At 40.1% G+C, this 20,633-nt stretch overlaps 1 protein-coding gene across 3 annotated transcripts in view; it reads right to left on the reverse strand.

Annotated features, from left to right (window-relative positions):
- Window positions 1-20,633, reverse strand: part of LOC136886347 (PAX-interacting protein 1) — a 136,616-nt gene that overhangs the window by 106,278 nt on the left and 9,705 nt on the right. For all 3 annotated transcript variants that reach the window (XM_067159085.2, XM_067159083.2, XM_067159082.2), the window contains exons 5-7: window positions 14,483-14,808; window positions 10,594-10,794; window positions 1,295-1,786 (exon numbers count right to left, since the gene is read on the reverse strand). In XM_067159085.2, the coding sequence (XP_067015186.2) occupies window positions 1,295-1,786; window positions 10,594-10,794; window positions 14,483-14,808 (1,019 nt within the window). The remainder of the gene's footprint in view (window positions 1-1,294; window positions 1,787-10,593; window positions 10,795-14,482; window positions 14,809-20,633) is intronic.

The following is a 20,633-nucleotide window of genomic DNA, read 5'->3' on the forward strand; positions in this document are numbered from 1 at the left end:
AAGTGAAAATGTTGGGAATAGAAGCTGTATTCAAGTAGGATGTGGTTTGTCGGACTGGTTTGAAACAAAGAGAGGAGTGCAGCAGGGCAGCTCATTGTCACCACTTCTATTTATTATTGTAATGGATGTAGTAATGAAATCTATTAAAAGGAAAGAACATGGAGATATCAAAGCCTTCACATTTGCAGATGATGGTGCGATCTGGAGTGACTCAGAAGAGGAATTGGGAGAGAGAATACAAAGCTGGAATGAGGAGTTTAAGAAATATGGTTTAAACATCAGCAAGACCAAGACGGTGGTGATGAAAGTGTACGGGGAAGGAGCAGAATCAATAGTCATGTTAAATGAAGCTCAACTGGACAGCGTTCCAGTTTTCAAATACTTGGGTAGCGTTATATCAAATGACAACCTAGCAAAACATGAGGAACAATCGAATCAATAAGGCAACACAATTTTACCACCAGGTAAGACACCTGCTGTGGGATGAGCAAATACCCATGAAAACAAAAATGACATTGTACAAGTCCTATTATACACCAATTCTTACATACAGTCTCGAAACCACAACACTGACCAATAGAGATAATTCCAAACTTCAGGCAGCTGAAATGAAATTCCTACGCACTATGATCCAGAAAACCAGGAAAGACTAGATTAGGAATAAGAAAATTAGAGAAGAAGTAGAAATAGATGATTCTCTCCTCAATAAGATTCAGATATCAAGACTGAAGTGGTTTGGTCACATGAAGAGGATGCCAGTTAACAGAACAGCAAGGAAGGAATTTGACAGAAAGGTAGAAGGAAGACGACCTGTGGGAAGGCCACGAAGGAAATGGATAGATTTAGTTAAGAGCGATGTACTGCTGAGAGGTCATGATTGGGACAAGTTGGTGGAGGAAGAATGGTACAAGGACAGGATGAGATGGAGGAGGCTCATATACCACACCCGGGAAACTGGAGATGGTTTAGGATGATGATGATGATGATGATGACTTGGGACATTCCAATACTGCACAGCCTTCAACTCCGTGGGGCTGTGGCACGATGCATGTTTAGTTATGAAGCTGTGGAAACGCAGAGGGGGCTGGTACAGAACTGTTTAAATGTGTTTGTTGACTTAAAGATGCTAAAAATTTCTTTTCTTTCTAAAAATCATTTCAACCTAACCTACATTATGTGAAATTTTCACTTATTATATCCTCTCTTATTTTAGAAGCTAAAAATGAGGAAAAAATGTGGGGAGAGCAAATACGGTACTCTTAATTGCACATCAATAATTCAAGAGACACTTCACCTGTGCCTGAGGCTGCTGCGTCCAAGTGATCTGCCGAGCCATCTGTTGAGGTTGCCCTGGCTGCTGTTGCTGCTGCTGCTGCAATTGTTGTTGCTGTTGTTGTTGCTGCTGCTGTTGTTGTAATTGCTGCTGACGCTGCTGCTGCTGCAGATGATACTGTTGTTGCTGTTGCCATGTCAACTGGCCTGCTGGTACTTCCCTCTGAACAGTCACGGTATACTGCTGGGGTTGCGCCTGGCCTTCACGCAGGATGAACTGCTGTTTCTGTACCTGTAACTGTTGTTGTTGCTGCTGCTGCTGGGACTGAACTACTTGTTGCTGTTGTTGAAGCTGTTGTTGTAACTGCTGTTGCTGGGTCTGAGCTTGCTGCTGCAACTGCTGCTGTTGCAACTGCTGTTGAAGCTGTTGCTGTGGTGTCTGAGCCGCCTGCTGCTGCGGCTGCTGTTGTGCTTGTGCTTGTTGCTGTTGTAACTGTTGTTGAAGTTGCTGAGGCTGTAAACAAGATATCTCAAAATAATAAACACAGGAGAAGACTGTGCTAACAGAAACACAACCATTGCACCCAAATTATCGAGTTGAATAAGGAAAAACAAAACAATAATTCAAAAGAAGCAACACAGTAAAACGACAGCATAGAAATACTTCAAAATTATAGCTTCTTGAATCAAAGAACAATCCAACAATATCAGTCTTGTGTAGTTTCCTGATTGCATAATCCATAATCTGAAAAAAAAATGAAATGTCGTATGGCTTTTAGTGCCGGGATATCCCAGGATGGGTTTGGATCGCCAGGTGCAGTCTTTCTATTTGACACCCGTAGGCGACCTGCGTGTCGTGATGGGGATGAAATGATGATGAAGACAACACATACACCCAGCCCCCGTGCCGTAGGAATTAACCAATTAAGGTTAAAATCCCCGACACGGCCGGGAATCGAACCCGGGACCCTCTGAACCGAAGGCCAGTACTCTGACCGTTCAGCCAACGAGTCGGACATCCATAATCTAATTCTTTATTAATCATTTAAAAAAGGAAGTTCCCAAAGTCTGTACACAGATTGGTGTAGTATGGGTCCGCACAACATTACTTGGAAGAGGGCAGAGCTTGATGGTGCCATTCAACCCTGATGGACTTTGACCTTCACAGGATGAGAATATGTTAATAAAAATGGAAAGACTACAGGATTTTCGATAGTGAAAAAAAATCAGCATTTCACCCCAGTCTGACAGCAAAGTCAAACTTTTCAATTGTTGTTGAAATAATAACAACAACAAATATGTTGGATTTTTGACTTACTATACTCTGAATATCATAGCTTCTAAATTGATGTTTTGACCAATTTTGGCTGTATTTTGCGATTGTGTGCGGAAACACAGATATCCAGACAATCTCAAGCTACTATTCATATCAATTTATATTGGTTGAGGGCGATCTCGAAACCTACAAACAATGCAACCGTTGCTCCACCCAAAGGCCTACAGTTTACGAGGTGGCGTGCGGTCAGAGTGACTAATCCTCTCAGCAGTTATTCTAGGCTTTCTAGACTGCAGCCCCTATCTCAGTGTTGGATAGCTCCTCAATTATAATCACAAAGGCCGAGTAGACCTTGTACTAGCCCTCAAGTCCAGGTAAAATCCCTGACCTGACCAGGAATCAAACCCAGGGACTCCGGATAGGACGCAAGCATGTTACCCCCCCAGGAAGCTAAATTCTGAAGTTTAAACTGATATAAACCACCGATTTTAATCATCCTTTTCTGATTATTATTCTACTATAGCTTTTTTCCCCACATCTGTAGGGTCAAAGGTATGAACCATGTCGCACATGTGGATTTGGCCCAGTTTTACGGTTGGTTGTCTTTCCTGATGCCAACCCTATATCATAGCGTATCGACGAGGAAGTGCGACATCTTCTCCATTCGCCCGTAAGAGAGCTCAAGAGGTTGGTGGTACACCCGCTTGGTGGCAGCACAGGCGATTGCGATGTCAACAGAGACCCTTGGCCATTAGCCCGCGTTATATTTGCCTACAGATGTAGTAATTTTTATTGCTCATTATTGTCGCTGTCAGAGATGTTTCGACAGTTTGCATTATTAGTGTATTCACGATTGAGTTGTGTGAGAAGTGTTATGTTTTAAATACCTCGGTCTTTGTCGCTATTGTGCTGTAAGGCAATGTATATCAGTGCGGGAGGAAACTATCACATCATGCCCTCGTGTTTTGTACCCGGCTGCTGATCTGGATATGACCGGTCGTCTTCAGGTAGGCATTTCTTTAGGCCCCCTAAAGAGAGTGGTGTTTTACTGAAATGGGAGAAGGCTATCCATAGAAAAGACCGAAAATTAACTCATAACTGTTTCATTTGTGACATTTATTTTTGGGATGACTTTCTAGCGAAAGTAGACTCGTTTACGGTGAATGGTGAAAGAGTCGAGATACCAAGACAGCGCTGGAAATTAAAACCAGAAGCATTTCCTCACATATTTCCTATTCTACCCAAGTATATTTCTAAGGCAGTTAAGAAACGCAACTCTCCCACGAATAGGCAATCCACACGAAGAGATTTCTCTAATAAAAGCCCTGAACAGATCGTAAATATTAGTGATAGTGATCAACCTGTATGCTCAGTAGTTGAAGATAGCTCTAATGTCGCAGATGCTAGGAAAACAATTGCGCTATTAAAGAGGAGATTGAAGAATCAGAAACGTAATTTCATTAGAACGCAAAATCAACTCAATTTTGCTAAAGCTAAGATACATTTGCTTGAAAAAGACATTTCTGATATAAAATCAAAGAGAAATTTAACTGAGTCAAAACAATTCGGTTCTCTCAGCAAAAACCAGAAAATTATAGTCGATACAATGATAAAGAAATGTCAAACGAAAAGTAAAAAAGGAATAAGATATAGTGATGAATTTCTTCTTGATGCATTTAAAAAAAAAATAAAGTCTCCTAAGGGTTATCGGCACTGTTTAAATCATGACTTGCTGCCTTTGCCTTCTGAATCCCACTTGAGAAATATGGTGAAGGGCCTAAAATGTTCGTACGGCATAAATGAGCATGGTACCACTGCCATAGCAGATTTTTTTAATGGAAAGGGGGAACATGAACGCTCAGGGATGTTGATATTTGACGAGGTGAAGTTACGAGAAGAAATTCGCTTTAACTCAGAATCATTGCAAGTGAATGGTTTTGTTGATTTGGGGAAATTTACTGAAGATAAAAGCAAGGGTCAGTTGGCAAATCATGCTCTAGTTTTTATGTTTGTTCCTTTTCTATATAACTGGATACAACCTATAGCGATATATGCTAGCCGGAACGCCACCCCTGGTGATATAATTGCAAACATTCTCATTCAAGCAGTCATACAATTAGAGCAAGTAGGTGTCCGAATCATTGGTTTCACATCGGATGGTAGCCAGTCGAATAAAAAGTTGTGGAAATGCTTAGGAATATCTGGTAACATAAAGAATCTGAAGTGTTATATCTCCAATCCAGCTGACTCCAACAGAAAATTATGGGCATTTTCAGACACGCCACATATATTTTAATGTGTAAGAAATCATTTTCAGGACAAAGGACAGGTTAATTATAATGGCAATATTGTTGATTATTCATTCTACAGAAAAGTTTACGAATGTGACTCGTCTCCTGAATTTTCCGGATTGAAAGTTTGCTACAAACTGATCTCTGCCCACTTGGATCCTAATTCGTTTCAGCGAATTAATGTAAGACTGGCATTTCAACTATTCAGTAGATCAGTCGCTAATGGTATAGCATTCTATCAGGGTATTAAAACACAGGGTTTAGAAGACAGTAAACAAACAAAAATTTTCACAAGAGATTTAAACTGTCTGATTGACGCATTAAAGTCGTCTATTCCCACTCAAGCACTGTATAAAGGATCACAGGCACATGAAACATTAATTAAATGGCAGAATGTTCTCAGAGATACTCAAAATTCATTCGCTTCACAAAGGACACTGGAGTCCTTAAGAGTTACCGTGGAAAGTACCTTAGAAGTGTCTGAATATTTGTGGGAACACAATTATAGCTATGTTTTGACAGGAAAATTTAATCAAGATCCCCTAGAACGTCATTTCGGTATCCTGCGATCACTAAGTTTTGATGATCATCCGTCCACTATTGACTTTCTACATTTACACACGTTGCAGTCTATTTATGTACCGTCTAAACTTGCCTTATCGTCTGGCGGAAACTGTGAGTACAGAGCTGAATCCCCATTGACGTCTCTTGTTAATCAAATGCGCATTCTTGCAAGAGAAATTGAAAGTAAAAATCATGCAGTGAAGACACAAGCTGTAGATGAAATCAGGGAAAAAATTGTGAATATCGAAAATGACATTCAAATACCAGACTGGGAAAACAGTTTACCTGAGTTAAGTGGGCGGAATTGAAACAAAGAGTACTTAGTGTATCATTTAGCCGGATACATAGTGAGGAATATTTCAAAAGTGATTCAGTGTGATTTATGTCGTCCTTTCCTTTTCGGCAAATCGACTGATAGCGTGCTTGCTTCCCTAACACTAATGAAAGATTACGGCTCAATGCAAAGCGCCACATATCTCACGTATGCGTCGGAAAGTGTTTATAATGTGTTGTTGCGAGTGGAAAATGTTGTTGCGGAAAAGCTATCATGTATGGATAGTTTATGGGGCGATACTTTCTTCGAGTGCTTGAATAAATTAGATGTTATTAAAGTGAAGTCATCGCAGTTGGGGTGCTGTGAAGATCATGTGCTGTGTTTGCTACCAAAACTCGTATTTCACTACTTGAAATGTCGATTCTCCTTCCGCACGAAGGAGATAAGAAGGGAGCTGGTTACTTTGAAGGCAGCGAAATCCTCCAGGAAATATTCCAAAGTGTCCAGCAGATGAAATCATTTTCAAACGTAAGTTGCATGCTTGAGCTTCTTAGTAGATTTTGAAGTAGTAGTCCCGATAGTGCCTCTGTTATCCTCTCGCTCAGACATCACTGTGGATGGCAGTGCCATCTGTGCGGCGGTCAACGGTAACTCGTGAAGACATCGCACTTCCTCTTCGATACGCTATGCCTATATGAAGGGATGTAATCACTATTGCGTGTTTCTGCGGTGGTTGGCAGTGTAGCAAGTTGTCTGAATATGAAGAGGAAAGTGTTGGGACAAACACAAACACCCGTTCCCGAAGCCAGAAGAATTAATCAGATACGATTAAAATCCCACCCGGTAATCGAACCCAGGACCCTCTGAACTGAAAGGTTCAATGCTGAGCATTCAGCCAAGGAGTCAGACAACTTTAATCATTGATCTAATTAATGTTCAAAGCAAGTTATTTAGAAAATGATTTCCAAATTCTTTGTAACACTGATCTACTCAGCATCAAAGACAGTAATATCTGACAATTATGAACACAAGATGAGGAAAATCTAACTTCCAGAATAAATAAAGAAATCGATATTCAACTGCACTAAGTTGTCATGTAGGTAAAATACTTACCAAAAAAGACCATGGGTAGAGCAAGGATGGTCAGGAATAGGTGATGGGAAGAGGGAACACACTTAATGCATGCCTGCAATAAAAGGAAATGCATATAAATATCTCTACTTGCTATTAATGCCAGTCTTGGCTTTTGCGATGTTCCCTAGACCACCGTCACTGCGTTGTGCTTGCAAGCAGGCTTGTGATGGTGTCACAAAAGTGTACTATCCAGCACTTTGGAGAGGAGTGACATTCCATCTCGTAAGTCTGCTGCCACACTGATTATAATAATAATAATAATGTTGTTTTTACATCCCACTAACCACTTTTACAGCTTTCGGAGACGCCAAAATGCCGGAATTTAGTCCTGCAGGAGTTCTTTTACGTGCCGCTAAATCTACCCACACGTAGCCTATGTATTTGAGCACCTTGAAATACCACGGAACTGAGCCAGGATCGAACATGCCAAGTTGGGATCAGAACGCCAGCGCCTCAACCATCTGAGCCACTCAGCCCAGCTGCTGATTATCATCATCATCATAAGGCAATGCCTTGTCTATGCAACTATTCTTTCCTGTCCTCAGCTCTTTGTTTCATTTCATAATAAAAACTATAATGGAGATTCTGTGCCAAGTCTTAAAGGAATTTTTTCCTCAGTCTTTCTTCCTCATAATTTTTCCTTCTGACAGATTTGTAAGAAAGGTGTTGTGTGGCAAGATGCGCGTTGTGTGGCAAGATGCGGCCAGTGAATTTAGCTCTTCTTCTTTGTATCTTCAACATCAGTTCTCTCTTTCCTCGAGATTCTTCTAGAACGCTTTTGTTTCTTCTCTTTTCAATCCATTTATTCCTTAGCATTCGTCTCCAGACCCACATCTCAAACGCTTCCAGTCGTTTCCAATCCCGATCTCTGATTGTCCAAGATTATAAACCCTATAAATATTTGTTTCCACAACGGGAAAGCACCTGACCTCCAGCCCGGTCCCAGTAAACACGGGATACCATACTGCAGACAGACATTCAGGATTTGTACAACAGGATACTTAGATTAGCTGCTAGCGTGGCCACCCACAGTGGTTACGCTCATTATTAAGGTAACTACAGCATGAATTCCTACCATACTGTAATAAACGTTCTGTATGCCCCAAAGGCTACATGTTTTCACCAATCCCACATATCTTCATTTCTAGGAGAAAAACAACATGTTCTGTTATATTCTTCACCATTAGTTAAAATAATAATGCTGGTAAATACTGTCCAAGAGAAGGTGCTCATGTGAGGCAAAGTCAGAGTGAGGAGACAGACAAGGGAAAAAAAAAAAGGAGGAGGAGGAGGAGCAGTTACCTAAAGTCAAGGCCGGATACTTCCCTAGACCTGAATAATGCTACTGGTTTTGCGTCTCACTATACTAAGGACCACGTGAGTTAGAGTTTGACGCCTAACACCACCGGCGAGAAGGAGTTGATTAATGCTGCTCGAAAATGGTCTGTTGCTACGGCAACGATAACAGCGATGCCACATTTTAAGGAAGCTATCGCCACGTGGGTTGGCTTCCTCTCAGTCGCTTTTGTGATATTATTCGGAGTAGTACTGTGTTGGCTGTGATAGTTATTGCTGCTTTATGTGTGTATGTGTTTGTTTTCTGAATATTATTTTCGTTGTTAGTTTCTTTTTTCTTGTAAGTTAAACAGTGGCTAGTTGTACAGTTCTATTCTGTATTTAACATGTGCATTTGTTGAGGTTACTGTCAGAAACTGATGATTTTAGTAATTACGAAATCTCATATTTATCGGCAATGACGTGTTCCGTTTTGAAGACTGGAATTATTAGCACAAGCTTAGGAACGGATCAAAGTTTATTGAACTGCATTAGTCGTACACGTTTTATTAAAGGCTGATATTCCGCAGATGAAGGTAAATATGAAAACGCAGCACACTTCGTAGTTACTGCTTTCGTCGTTCAAATGTCAAACTCCAACTCTCATGGATCCAACTATAACAACTTTTATGGTTTTCAGAGACAGTGAGATGCTAGAATGTTGTCCATCAGAAGTTCTTTTACGTGCCCGTAAATCTACCAACATGGGGCTGATGTATCCATGGTCTTCAGATATCACCAGACTGAGCCAGGATCAAACCTGTCAACTTGGGCTCAGAAAGCCAGCGCCTTAACCACCAGAGCCACTCAGCCAGACCCCTAAACTAAGCACCAGTTTATATCCAACTTCAAAAGTCTTAACGGGTTTTGTATGTACTGCAGTGCCCACATCTTCATTTGGCTAGAGTGTTGGCAGTCATGCTAATGTACAGAGCTGGGCAGAATCTGCACTGAAGCTCACAGGTGAAGGATGGAGTGCAATCACGACAACTTTGTATAGAGGTATGACTTACTGGCAGGGTTACCAGACGTCCCGGATTTTACGGGACAGTACCGTATTCGTGTTAAATGTCCCGTGTCCTGCACAGTTCCTATCCGGGATGGTAATTGTCCCGTATTTTGCACCTGGAGAGAAATACACCAGTGTTACCACATCTGATAAGTACCATGAGCTTTTCTCCTTTCTTCCAAAGAGGACAGATTTCTTCAATACTTGGTTTCTTTATCTGGTGTGAGTTCGTAAATTTTTAAAATTGTTTTTTATTGTTTGCAGTTCTCAGGTTGCCCATCCTGGTGAATAAGACACGTAATAGCGGACAGCTACCTGAGATTGTCCGAGTCCATCGCATGTTTGTGCGAAATTGTCAGCTGTGAGAAATATGTTCTGTTGACTTGGTTAAGCCTCAGTTGTTCATTTCTGTAAATTTTCCTTCAATGTTATGCAGAGATGTTTACGAAATTGCTAAAGGTGCGTCCACATCAAGATGTTTTCGTTAACTTTGTTAATAAACATTGTTTATGAATAATGTTCATATTTAATGTAAATAATTCTAAACACTTTGTAGAATAAAGTATTGATTAGGTGGAAAACTCATCATTCATTCTTGTGTAAACAGAAAGCAGACTGACAGCATGGACGAAACTGGCCAGATCGCGGGGACTCGGTACACTGTGTTATTACATCATCCTGGTCAAACAGAAGGCGGTCTACTGCAGCGGACCAGACTAGTTCGCAGTGGACAGACGGACAGCTTTAAATTTTCATGGAGTTTGCGCGGCCAACACCGAACAATGTCTCCAGAAGATACGGAAAAATTAATCGATCTAGTGTGTGGTCATGAACACCTGTACAACACATGGCACGTTGAATACAAAGATCACAAGTAGTTTTCATAGCTCTAATGTCATCGCCTCTTGGTCACCCCTTTTAGCCGCCTCTTACGAGAGGCAGGGGATACTGAGGGGGTATTCTTCATCTGCGTCTCCCACCCACAGGGGTTGCTGGACATTTGATTAAAACAACAAAATGATAACACCAGTTCAAGAAAGAAAAAAAATTGAGTCAGTACGCACTTGATTGTGACTGCTTTCGCACGGGTTTGTCCTGACTTGTCCACATTCGTTTTGTCCGAGTGAACAGTCCATTTCCTGTTTGACAGAGCCTTATAATTAAAGGCCTCCCTTAGGATGTCCAAACAGCAAGAACTCTAGGGGTTGAGCAAAACCGTTTGCCCTGGATGACAAGGTTGATGGGAGTAACAGTTTAATGTGATATGGGTGAACACTGTTGCAGTGGAGATACTACTACTGGTTGAACTGATTGGTGGGTTTGCCATGTACAGCGGCATCAATTTTGCCCTTGTGAAGGTGGAGATTTCAAGGAGAGCCCGAGCAGTACGAGAGATCTATCAAGTGAAATCAACCTGTTCTTAAGTGAACACACTTACTAAGGCTTGCCTCCATGGAGGTGCAACTCCTTGCACCACCCGCTGCTGTGGTGGTTGCTGCTGCTGTTGCTGTTGCTGTTGTTGCTGAAGGAGAGGAGCAGGACGCTGTTGTCCTCCCTGACCCATGATGGCCAGCCGCTGCTGTTGCTGTTGTTGCTGAACAGTTTGGAACTGTTGTAGTTGTTGCTGAAGCTGTTGTTGCTGCAAAAGATGAGAAACTTTTAATTATGGTAACATTAAACGAATGTGACAACCATTAAAATGTTGTCAAAATACAAACAACTCCTCTAGGACAAGAATTATAGGCAAAACTTCAATATCCTGGGGCTATACTCAAAGTGCTATTGATGAATAAATATTTAAGAATCACATGAATAGAGATGTAGGATAGAGGTGAAATGCCTTGTTTCAAATATGGGGTCAAACTTCTTTTACGATATTTGCAGAACGTATCTTGGAGAGCCACCAGGCGTGACATCGAGAAAGTAACTGTTAACAACAACACAGGTATTTTGCAGTAATGGGTATTCACAACAGAGTGCCAGAGGGAGAGTTTTGAATTTGGCAGTGGCTTTACTGATTGTATATCAATATACAGTAAAACCTCGTTAATTCGAAGTCGTTGGGACTAAAAAATCGGACTTCGAATTACGTGATTTCGAATTAACCGCCAATTCGCAATTCAGAAGTACCAACTCTTTCCGCGTTACAAAATGTTCTAAGGTCCGTTACTGCATGCAGTTAACCTTGATTCACAGTTTATACTGTTCAAATGCCATGAAAAAAGACCTCTTTCCAAAATGTATCCAAGAAAGTGCATTTACAGTATTCAAATAATGCACTTGGATATCTCACTGGCACACACAACCTCATGCAACGAAAGAAAAAAAAAAAAATCACACAATTCGAAGACGAGGATAAATTATGCTGGTTCCCCTGTGCAAATGCATTATTTTTTGGATTTCTGTACTTTTTGCATTTTTAGATGCTTTGTACTGGCATGGAAAGTGCCCGACTTCCTTAAAACATTGTGGCTTATCGAACTTTCCTATGACGAGGGGATAAAGTTTCTTGCTTCCATGTGCATTGCAAAGCACTACAATGATCCCCATCCCCGACCTTTGTACGATTCTCCGGCTGGCACTTTCTCCTTTAAAACCATAAGACCGTTTGGGCTCGCATTAAAAAAAAAAAAAAAAAAGCAATGTAGTTTCGTCGGCAATGACAATATTGTTCGGTGCCTACGAATTTATTATATGAGCCACGTTTTTTCATCAACTGTCGGCATCGCCAGTGTTCGCGGATTCTGTTTTTCCGCACACTGCCTGCTGGGTGATATTATGGCGTTCCTTAAAAGGTTGAATACAAAAGAATTCAGATTTCATTCAATTTAGCAACCATGAAGCGCACTGTAGACCCACCGAAGTGAGTGTAAGTGCGGAAAGCTACCCCTCCACGTTCCGGAACACGCGTTCTATTATGACGCGAATACATTTCGAGTTGAAATTACTCTGTAACATACTATTGTTTTAAACTGTAAAGGCAGTTTAGATTTAAAAGTCTGAATTTCGGTAATGGGGCCGACATTGTACTTCGAATTATGAATTATCCGTATTTCGAATTAAACAATTTAAATAACATGCAAAACTGTATCTCATGTTTCCGGGAACGAGAGCTTCTTCGAATTAGGCGGGATTTTGAATTAACCGATTTTGAATTATCGAGGTTCTACTGTATAATGATTAGAGCTCATATAGTAATGGGTTTGAATGCCTAGCAGGAAGCGTCTTCTGGTCTGCTCTTCCGTAATGTAGTGAGAGTAGAGCCCAGGCACCTAATGTTTATGCAAATCTCATAGCAGAACTGTCATTCAAGCTAGAGTAAACTTTGCATTCTTAATCTATAACTGCCAGGCTCTAGTAACCATCACGATTCTCCACTCTAATAAGCCAGGAATGAACAATCCTTCACAAACTTCTGTTTTGCAGCCACTTCTCTTTGAGTATTTTCTCCATTTTGGGCTCCACCTTACCTCCTCCAGCAACCTCTACATCTGCCTTGCAGCGTTTTACCAGTAATCTTTCTTTCAAAGTAGGTCTTGGGCATTCTTACCGACTCTATTCACGCAATGTGGCCAAACCATTGCAATGGTAATTCTTCTAGGATATCAAGCACCATCTTTTGTAGTACTAGGTGGAAAAGGACTAATTAGTTTGATTTCATCCGCCCTGGTCTTCTGTACAGTCGACCTAAAATACTTCCTTTCTCCTGCTTGTAGTTGACTGTTGACACCAATGATCAGGGTTGGATCTTCTAGACCACAGGTCAGAACGGCTAGTAAGCTGATCTTACAAAGTGACACCTATACATCCTGGGGAACGTTTCTGTACCATGACAGTTGGGAATCAACTTAAGAAGCTCCTGTGAGATGGCACCATAGGAAGAGGATATGGAACTTCCATTTGACAAAACTCCTGATAAAACCCAACATGTAGGCAACAAAACAACTCCCAATAGAAAGGAAAAAAAGTCACCAAAATGCACGTTGTCTGCTACAGCGAGGGGAAAAGATGTGAAAGTTCTTGGCAATGGAAAAAGTGTAGCGTTTTTCACATTACGAGGACATCCATATCAAATAACTCGTATTAAAGCACTGTAACTGAAAGTTCATGTTCTTGCATTTTACGTACAAAATTTCAAAATAAAAACCTTCCTGGTTGATTTTTATATTGTTGAAGCACCTTCAGAAACGGCTAGGTGACATTATTGCTGGAGAAATGCTGACCTGCAGCATGTCTATCCTTAAGAACAAATACTACTTGCTATAACTCGCACAATACTAAACGTAAGATGACAGCACCATTCCAGTAAAAGTTCCAAGCTGAAATATTTCATGAAGCTGTTTTTGCAGGCACAACAACTACAGTATATATTAGCAGTGTTCTCCCCAGAAAGTTTCGTCAACCAGTATGCAGGAATGAGTAGCCGGGCGGGGAATACTAGGTTTAAAAAAAAATTACGATAAAATTTTAATTTATTCTCCTCAGGGCATTAATATAATTATTTCAGATAAGTAAACATTAACTGCAAAACTGAACTATTTTACTGTTTTTATCAGGAACCACACATAACAGAGTATTTTGAACTTCTAGTGTTCTACTGCTCGTTCATAATCATGTAACACCAGGCCCTACAACTCGGTCGCTGTGGAGTGCCATATGGGTTAGTGATTTTGTGCGGAATAGTGCTCGCATGCGATTCCGCACTAATCCAGACACAGCTCGCGCATGACACTACGTGATAGTTAAGCCAAACATTTAAACTACGGTGTAATTGATGCAATTATGCTGACAATGAAGATTTACCATTTAAATAAACAGTTTACAGTATTTACATTTTAATTTGGAGCACCTCATGTTTTAAATATGAGTACTGTCTGTTCAAAAGGGGCTATTTCCACCTTACAAAAGTTGTGGAAAAAGCGCAAGAAACATAAAGTAAAAGGCACATGGAAAGTACCCATGATCGGGTTTGGCATAAATTTTAAGGAATTACATTTTACTGGTCTGGATTGCTCATAGCAATCGAAAGAGCACCTTTTGAAGACACACACCTCATACGTAACTAGCACACATCCAGGTTATGTTAGCCGGACAGTCTGTACAAACGGCAGGGTGATGCGCCCATTAAAAAAGGTCCGAGATAGAACACTGTATTAGCATGTTCCAATCTCTCTGCTAGGTCGTTTAACTGTGATATCTAACTCAGATTATAAGCTATTTAAATCTGATGTCAATGGGTCAATTTACCTGCTTTTCAAATGAAGAAACTACTACAAACACCAGAAAGGTTTAGATTTCAACACCATGCTTATTCAAGTCAACCTCACCTGCTGCTGTTGTGCTAGTTGCTGCTGCTGTAGTTGCTGTTGTTGCTGCTGCTGTTGTTGCTGCTGTTGCTGTTGAGCCAATCCTAGTTGAGGCTGCTGCTGTACAATAGTAGGTTTGGGTTGTGAACTACTTGCTGAGCTTGTAGCTGGCTGGTTCCAAGGCATGCGTTGTTTCAACTGCTCCAATAGAGTAGCTTTGTTCGTCCCTTGGGTTACAACTGGCCCCACGGTCCCCAAAGACTGCTCCAGAGACTTAGAATCAGTCACATCGTCCGAGAAGCCCAGGATTTGAGATGTAGAAAGGTTCAATGTCTGGTAGTTAGGGTCTGTAAAGAAAATGCAGCGAGAAATGTATCTCGTTGAGGAACCATAGTAAAAGGCTATTAATGAGAGTGAAGTTGCACTTAAACAGTTGATGATAATTCATACTCAGTATAGAAAATGCCACTGTATGAGAGTTGTTCACTATTTAAATCAAATAACAAGTGAAAAGATTTTAAGCTCCAACACCATTCCACAAATACAGTTCTTTTTATACAGACCGGTCAATATACAGTACAACCTTGTTAATTCAAAGTCGTTGGGACGCAAAAATTGGACTTCGAATTATGTGATTTCGAATTAACAGCCAACACGTACGTTCTTCCGGAAACACCAATCCTTGCGGTGTCACAGTACATTCTAAGACCTGTTACTGCATGCAATTAACCTTGATTCACAGTTTACAGCTCTCAAATGCCATGGAAAAAAAAACTATTTCCAAAATGTATCCAACATGCATTTACAGTATTCAGATAATGCACTTGGATAACTCACCGGCAAACATAACCTCACGCAATTAAATCAAAAGGAAGAAAACATGATTCAAAAATGAGGAGAAATCTATACTGGCTCCCCTGTGCAAGTGCTTTATTCATTGGATTACTGTACTGTATGCATTTTAGATGCCTTGTGCAGGCATGGAAAGTACCCAACGCCCTTAAAACATCGCGGCTTATCAAACTTTCCCATGATGAGGGGAGAAAGTCTACCAGTTCCGTCCACATTACATCAGTACAGTGACTATACTTGTACAATTTCCCGCCATGGCACTTCTAAGACCCATTAATGCATGCAATCACCTTGATTCTCAGTTTAAACTTTTCAAAAGCCATGGAAAACACTATTTCAGAAATTTATCTAACAAGGTGCATTTACATTATTTAAATAATGCACTTGTATAAAACAATGACAAACATAACCTCACGCAACGAAAGGAAGAAAAACACGATTCAAAGACTAGGAAAAATTATACTGGCTCCCATGTGCAAATGCTTTATCTTTTGGATTACTGTACTGTCTGCATTTTTAGATGCCTTGTACTGGCGTGGAAAGTACCCAACGCCCTTAAAACATTGTGGCTTTTCGAACTTTCCTACGACAGGTGAAAGAAGTCTCTCGCTTCCGTGTACACTGCATAACAACACAGTACATTTCCCGGCTGGCAATTCTCTCCTTTAGAACCATAAGTATGTTTGGTCTCAGCATTTAAAAAAATAAAACAAACAAACAATGCAGTTTCATTGGCACTGACAATACTGTTTGGTGCGTATGAATTGATTATAGGCTATAAGCCACGCTTTTTCGCCAACTGTTGACATCGCCAGTGTTGTTCGCGGATTCTACCTCTCCACACACTGGCTGCTACGTGATATTGTAGTGTTCCTTAAAACGCCGAATACAAAATAATTACGATTCCCTCATAGCAGATATGAAGCACACTGTTGACACGCCGAAGTAGGTGAAAGTGCGCAAAGTTACCCCTTCACGTTCCGGAAGACGCGTTCTTTCACGACACGGCGAAATTTTGAATTTAAATTACTCTGTAAAATACTTTTTTTTGTTCAAAATGTAAAGGCAGTTTCGAATTAAAAGTCTGAATTTCGGTGACGGACCGACATTGTTCTTCGAATTACGAATTATCCGCATTTCGAATTAAATGATTTAAATAACACGCAAAACCGTATTTCATGTTTTCAGGAACGAGAGCTGCTTCGAATTAGATGAGATTTTGAATTAACCGCGAATTATCGAGATTCTACTGTATGTATTTGGGGACATGAAATGAAGTAAAATAAATGCAATATATTGCCGTCCTCGGGGGCCTGGGTTCGATTCCTGGTACTGCCAGAAATTTAAGAATGGCAGGAGGGCTGGTATGTGGTTGAAATGGTACATGCAGTCACCTCCATTGGGGGTGTGCCTGAAAAGAGCTGCACTACCTCGGGATGAGGACACGAGTTTTTTTAATGCAATATATTGCATCTTTTTGTGCGATTACTACATTTTGCCACATTTTCCCTTCTATTTCATGCTTCAGCAACTTTTCTCCCACGTTTATCTCCATTTTAAAAAGATTAGACAAGATTTTTAAAATGTTGTTAAATGAGAAGTAAACAATGGTCAATAAATAAATATTAAAATATAATTTACCACCAGTAATTCATGCCCCAGCAAGAATGACCAACCTGCAGCTGTGAAATGAAATAAATATTTACATAATGATGTAGCAACAATTTAAACTATAGGTCAGTTCACGAGTTTCCGGCTTTTGGCGGAGGCTAACTGAATTAATAAACAGCCAATCGCTCCGATAAAGCTCTTTAGACTCTTGCTCCGGTTACCAGCGCTGTCGATCTGTTGTTTACTGAAACCACGAGCTAACAGCTGAGTATTGTATTGTGCTTAGTTATTTTTGGGGTACTTGTCAGTTCGCTCAGTCATTCTTGACAAAGCACCAACGCTGGCCGGCTAGAAATAAGGAGTTGATTGAGTGGTTGAAGGAGCACAATATTTTGGTTCATGAGGAACGGAGGATCTCGTGCATCTTGTGAAACAAAACAAGCCTAGTACCCAATTCACGTGGTAGATGAAATAGTCAGGAGGCATGGGCATAAACCTGTCTGCCACTCAGAAATGAGTTTATTCCCTTTGTAGGTTTTTCTCCTTCCTTAGGAGAAACTGAATCTATTAGCAACGCGATGAACGACCTGCATAAGCAGAAACGTATCAGGAAGAAGAAGAAGAAGCAACGCGAGTAGAAATGTCATTTCATTTTCTCAAGTTTTACCTGTTCGAGCATTGATCTATTTTTATCTTATAGCCGTATCCTAAATATGTTACGTGTCATTGTTAATCTTATGCGAGTTATTCATGTTGCTACAAGGAATAATTGACTCTGGACTTATTTTCAAGTATATACATTTCTGTTCGTGTTATGTGTCGTTAATCAGCTGTTTGTACTCATAACAATTTGGCACCAATGTACGACTTCCAGTTAACTGTCAAGTCGAAACTCATAGAAATGGAACTATAAGTTGTTAGTACTGGTATGAATTTAATGGTTCCACCTATCGACTATGTACCGTAAAACGGGGTAACTTCGGCGACTTTTTCGTATATTTTTTAATTAAAATGTGAAATATTCCCTCTAATTTTCTGAAAAATATAATATAAGTTCCACCATGTTTGTTCTTCATTTCTAAATAGGAACATAATTCTAATTGTTATTCAGTAATGAATTATGATTATTGAAAGAGTGGCCGGCGTTACCCCATGTTTTGGGGTAACTTCGGCCTCCATAAAAATAACTCAGGAAACAAAGTTTTCTTCGATGTAATGTTACTTCGACCACTGTGAATGGTTTTTAAAAGCCTGCAGAAGCCCAGTATCAACAATCACAAACAAATTAAAATGATTTGCAGTGAAACAGAAGTATAGTGATCAAATTCGCATTTTTCACAAAGAAGAAACTATTTTATTTAGCCTAAGCGTACAAGCATTGTATGATATTACAAATTACGTGTTGCATTGCGTAGTTATTTGTAATGGTACAAAAGATAATAAATAAAAAGTACGAAAATCATAAAGCCCAATAGTATGGAGAGAAAAGGAGATTGGAAAAGAAGCAATCTTGTAGACTGTTCTCATAATACACCGCCTTCTAAATTAGGAAATATCTGGGCCGTCAATCAAGTTCTTAATTGCGCATCGTCTATGTCAAGTGATATCCGTCTATTTATCATTGAAAATAGGAACCGTCTTTCCTCTCCGTCGGGATAAACTTCCCCGTTTATTGTTATTGTGGCTTTATTAATCTCTTCTAAAGCATTCTTGGAAGTAAACAGGATTGTAATTACAATACCCGTGGCCGCGTAATGTTTTCTTGTACGTTCTTGACATGGCCGAAGTTACCCCAGAAGAGGACAACTTTTATCACAAAACTATTCCTGAAAAACCTATTTGAATAAAATGCATCAAATTAGGTTGATCAGTTACCAGACATACTTACCCCTCATTTATACTTTCATGTCTCTTAATTTGTATATTTCTCCTTGCTTCAAAAAAGCCTATACAATCTTACTTCACAAGGGAGGTGATGAGAACAACAGTGAAAACTGGAGGCCAGTATATATCTGCTCAATTCTGAGAAGAATACTAAATGCAAGACTCCGAAGTTATGCAAGTTTTAATAAAAATCAACGTGGATTGTCCTCTGTTCCTGGAACTTACACTAATGTACGATATTGGACAGTGCTTTACATTCAGCTAAATAGTGCAAGGATAAGGTTGCTGTAATTTTTCAAAATATTTCCAAAGCATATGATACAATTAAACAAGCACACAAAGAAAAAACACAACCTAGAAACTTACCATCAAAATTGAGATTAGTCATATTGCAATTACAGAACAGTTATCCAAGCTAATGGACAGAGAACAAACCTGGTTGAGATCAACTGTGGGGCATCACCCTCACCTGCTTCATACAACCTGACAACGGATTTCTTCCTAGAAGATTGATCTGAAGAAACTATATCCTTGAAGTATGGAAATCAGCTCGTTCCTGACCTTCCAAAATTATAGTACAAGGGTTTCGCTGAAGATATATACTCCGTACGGCTCTACTTCTAAATTGACGTTTTAGCAGATTTTGGCTGTCTGGTGGTTATGCGCTGAAGCATAGACATCCGACCAATCCCAAGCTGCCATTCATATCGATTTATATCGGCAGAGCACGATCTCGAAACCTAGTTGCCAACTCTCATATATACATTCGCCACATGGTTAAACTACCTCGCTCAGCGTGTATGGTATTCGGTACGGTTCGCGATCTTTTGCATTTTCCTTCAATATTTAGTGTGTTTGTCATATTGTTGGAGGGTTCCAGTGACTCTGAGATCAGTAGAGTGTTCCCTTTGTAGGCCATAACCTCCTTTCTGTCCCAGCCATTAGCCGTTAGTGATGTGTTATTTCCTCATTCTCTTTTATTGTTAATAATACATTCTCCTTTAGTGCCAGATATTGTTAGAAAGTGTAATTCTTGTGAATTTGTTTTCAGTCCATATTCATTCGTTTTTCTGAGTACTGTATTACAATTTACAAGGGCTGTTTACCGCGGTCATATTGCATCAGCTGTTCTCGCAGGCGTAGCGCGCTGACAACAGAGGGAAGGCAATGCTCATTTGTTTTACGAAACTTCAATTTAGAAGTAAGGCCGTGCGGAGTATAGTAATTGTCAGTAGCAGCCAAGAGCACACCACAATAACTGACAAGTACACCTTTTAAATTATTTAATGAAACAGGGCTGCAACCCAACACTTCAAAATCTGTAGCCATCAAAATTGTGGAAGGAAAGATCCACAGTTCATCCTTGATTACAATTGACAGTTCCATAGTTCGCTGTATAGATAAGAATGAGAAGATACATTAAGAACTTGAAGATGGCAGTTACCTCGGCAATGATTTTGCCGATAGATTAATTTGAGCAAAATGCAAGGTATTGAATGACAAAACAGAAACATGATCTTCTGTTGAATAGCCCTCGTCTAAAAATTCATCAGAAGTTCCCAGTTATCAATCTATTTCTCTGGCCCACACTTATATACCTGCTACAGAATGCTAGCTTGATAAAGATTCCGCAAGCATTCCTTCAGAATGTCGAACGTGGTCGTGTAAAATGATGCCCATTGATCCAAAGAGCGGACCCCATGCCAGCAGTAAAAAATTAAATCAAAGAACTCTTAAGCAGTAGGAATTTTTTTCTCAACATCTGAATGACCAAGGAGGAAATATAATCCACTAAAGAAAGATAAGCAGGTGAAAAGGAGCACGG

This window comes from Anabrus simplex, chromosome X (assembly GCF_040414725.1).
Source record: "Anabrus simplex isolate iqAnaSimp1 chromosome X, ASM4041472v1, whole genome shotgun sequence".
In the NCBI taxonomy this organism is placed as follows: domain Eukaryota; kingdom Metazoa; phylum Arthropoda; class Insecta; order Orthoptera; family Tettigoniidae; genus Anabrus; species Anabrus simplex.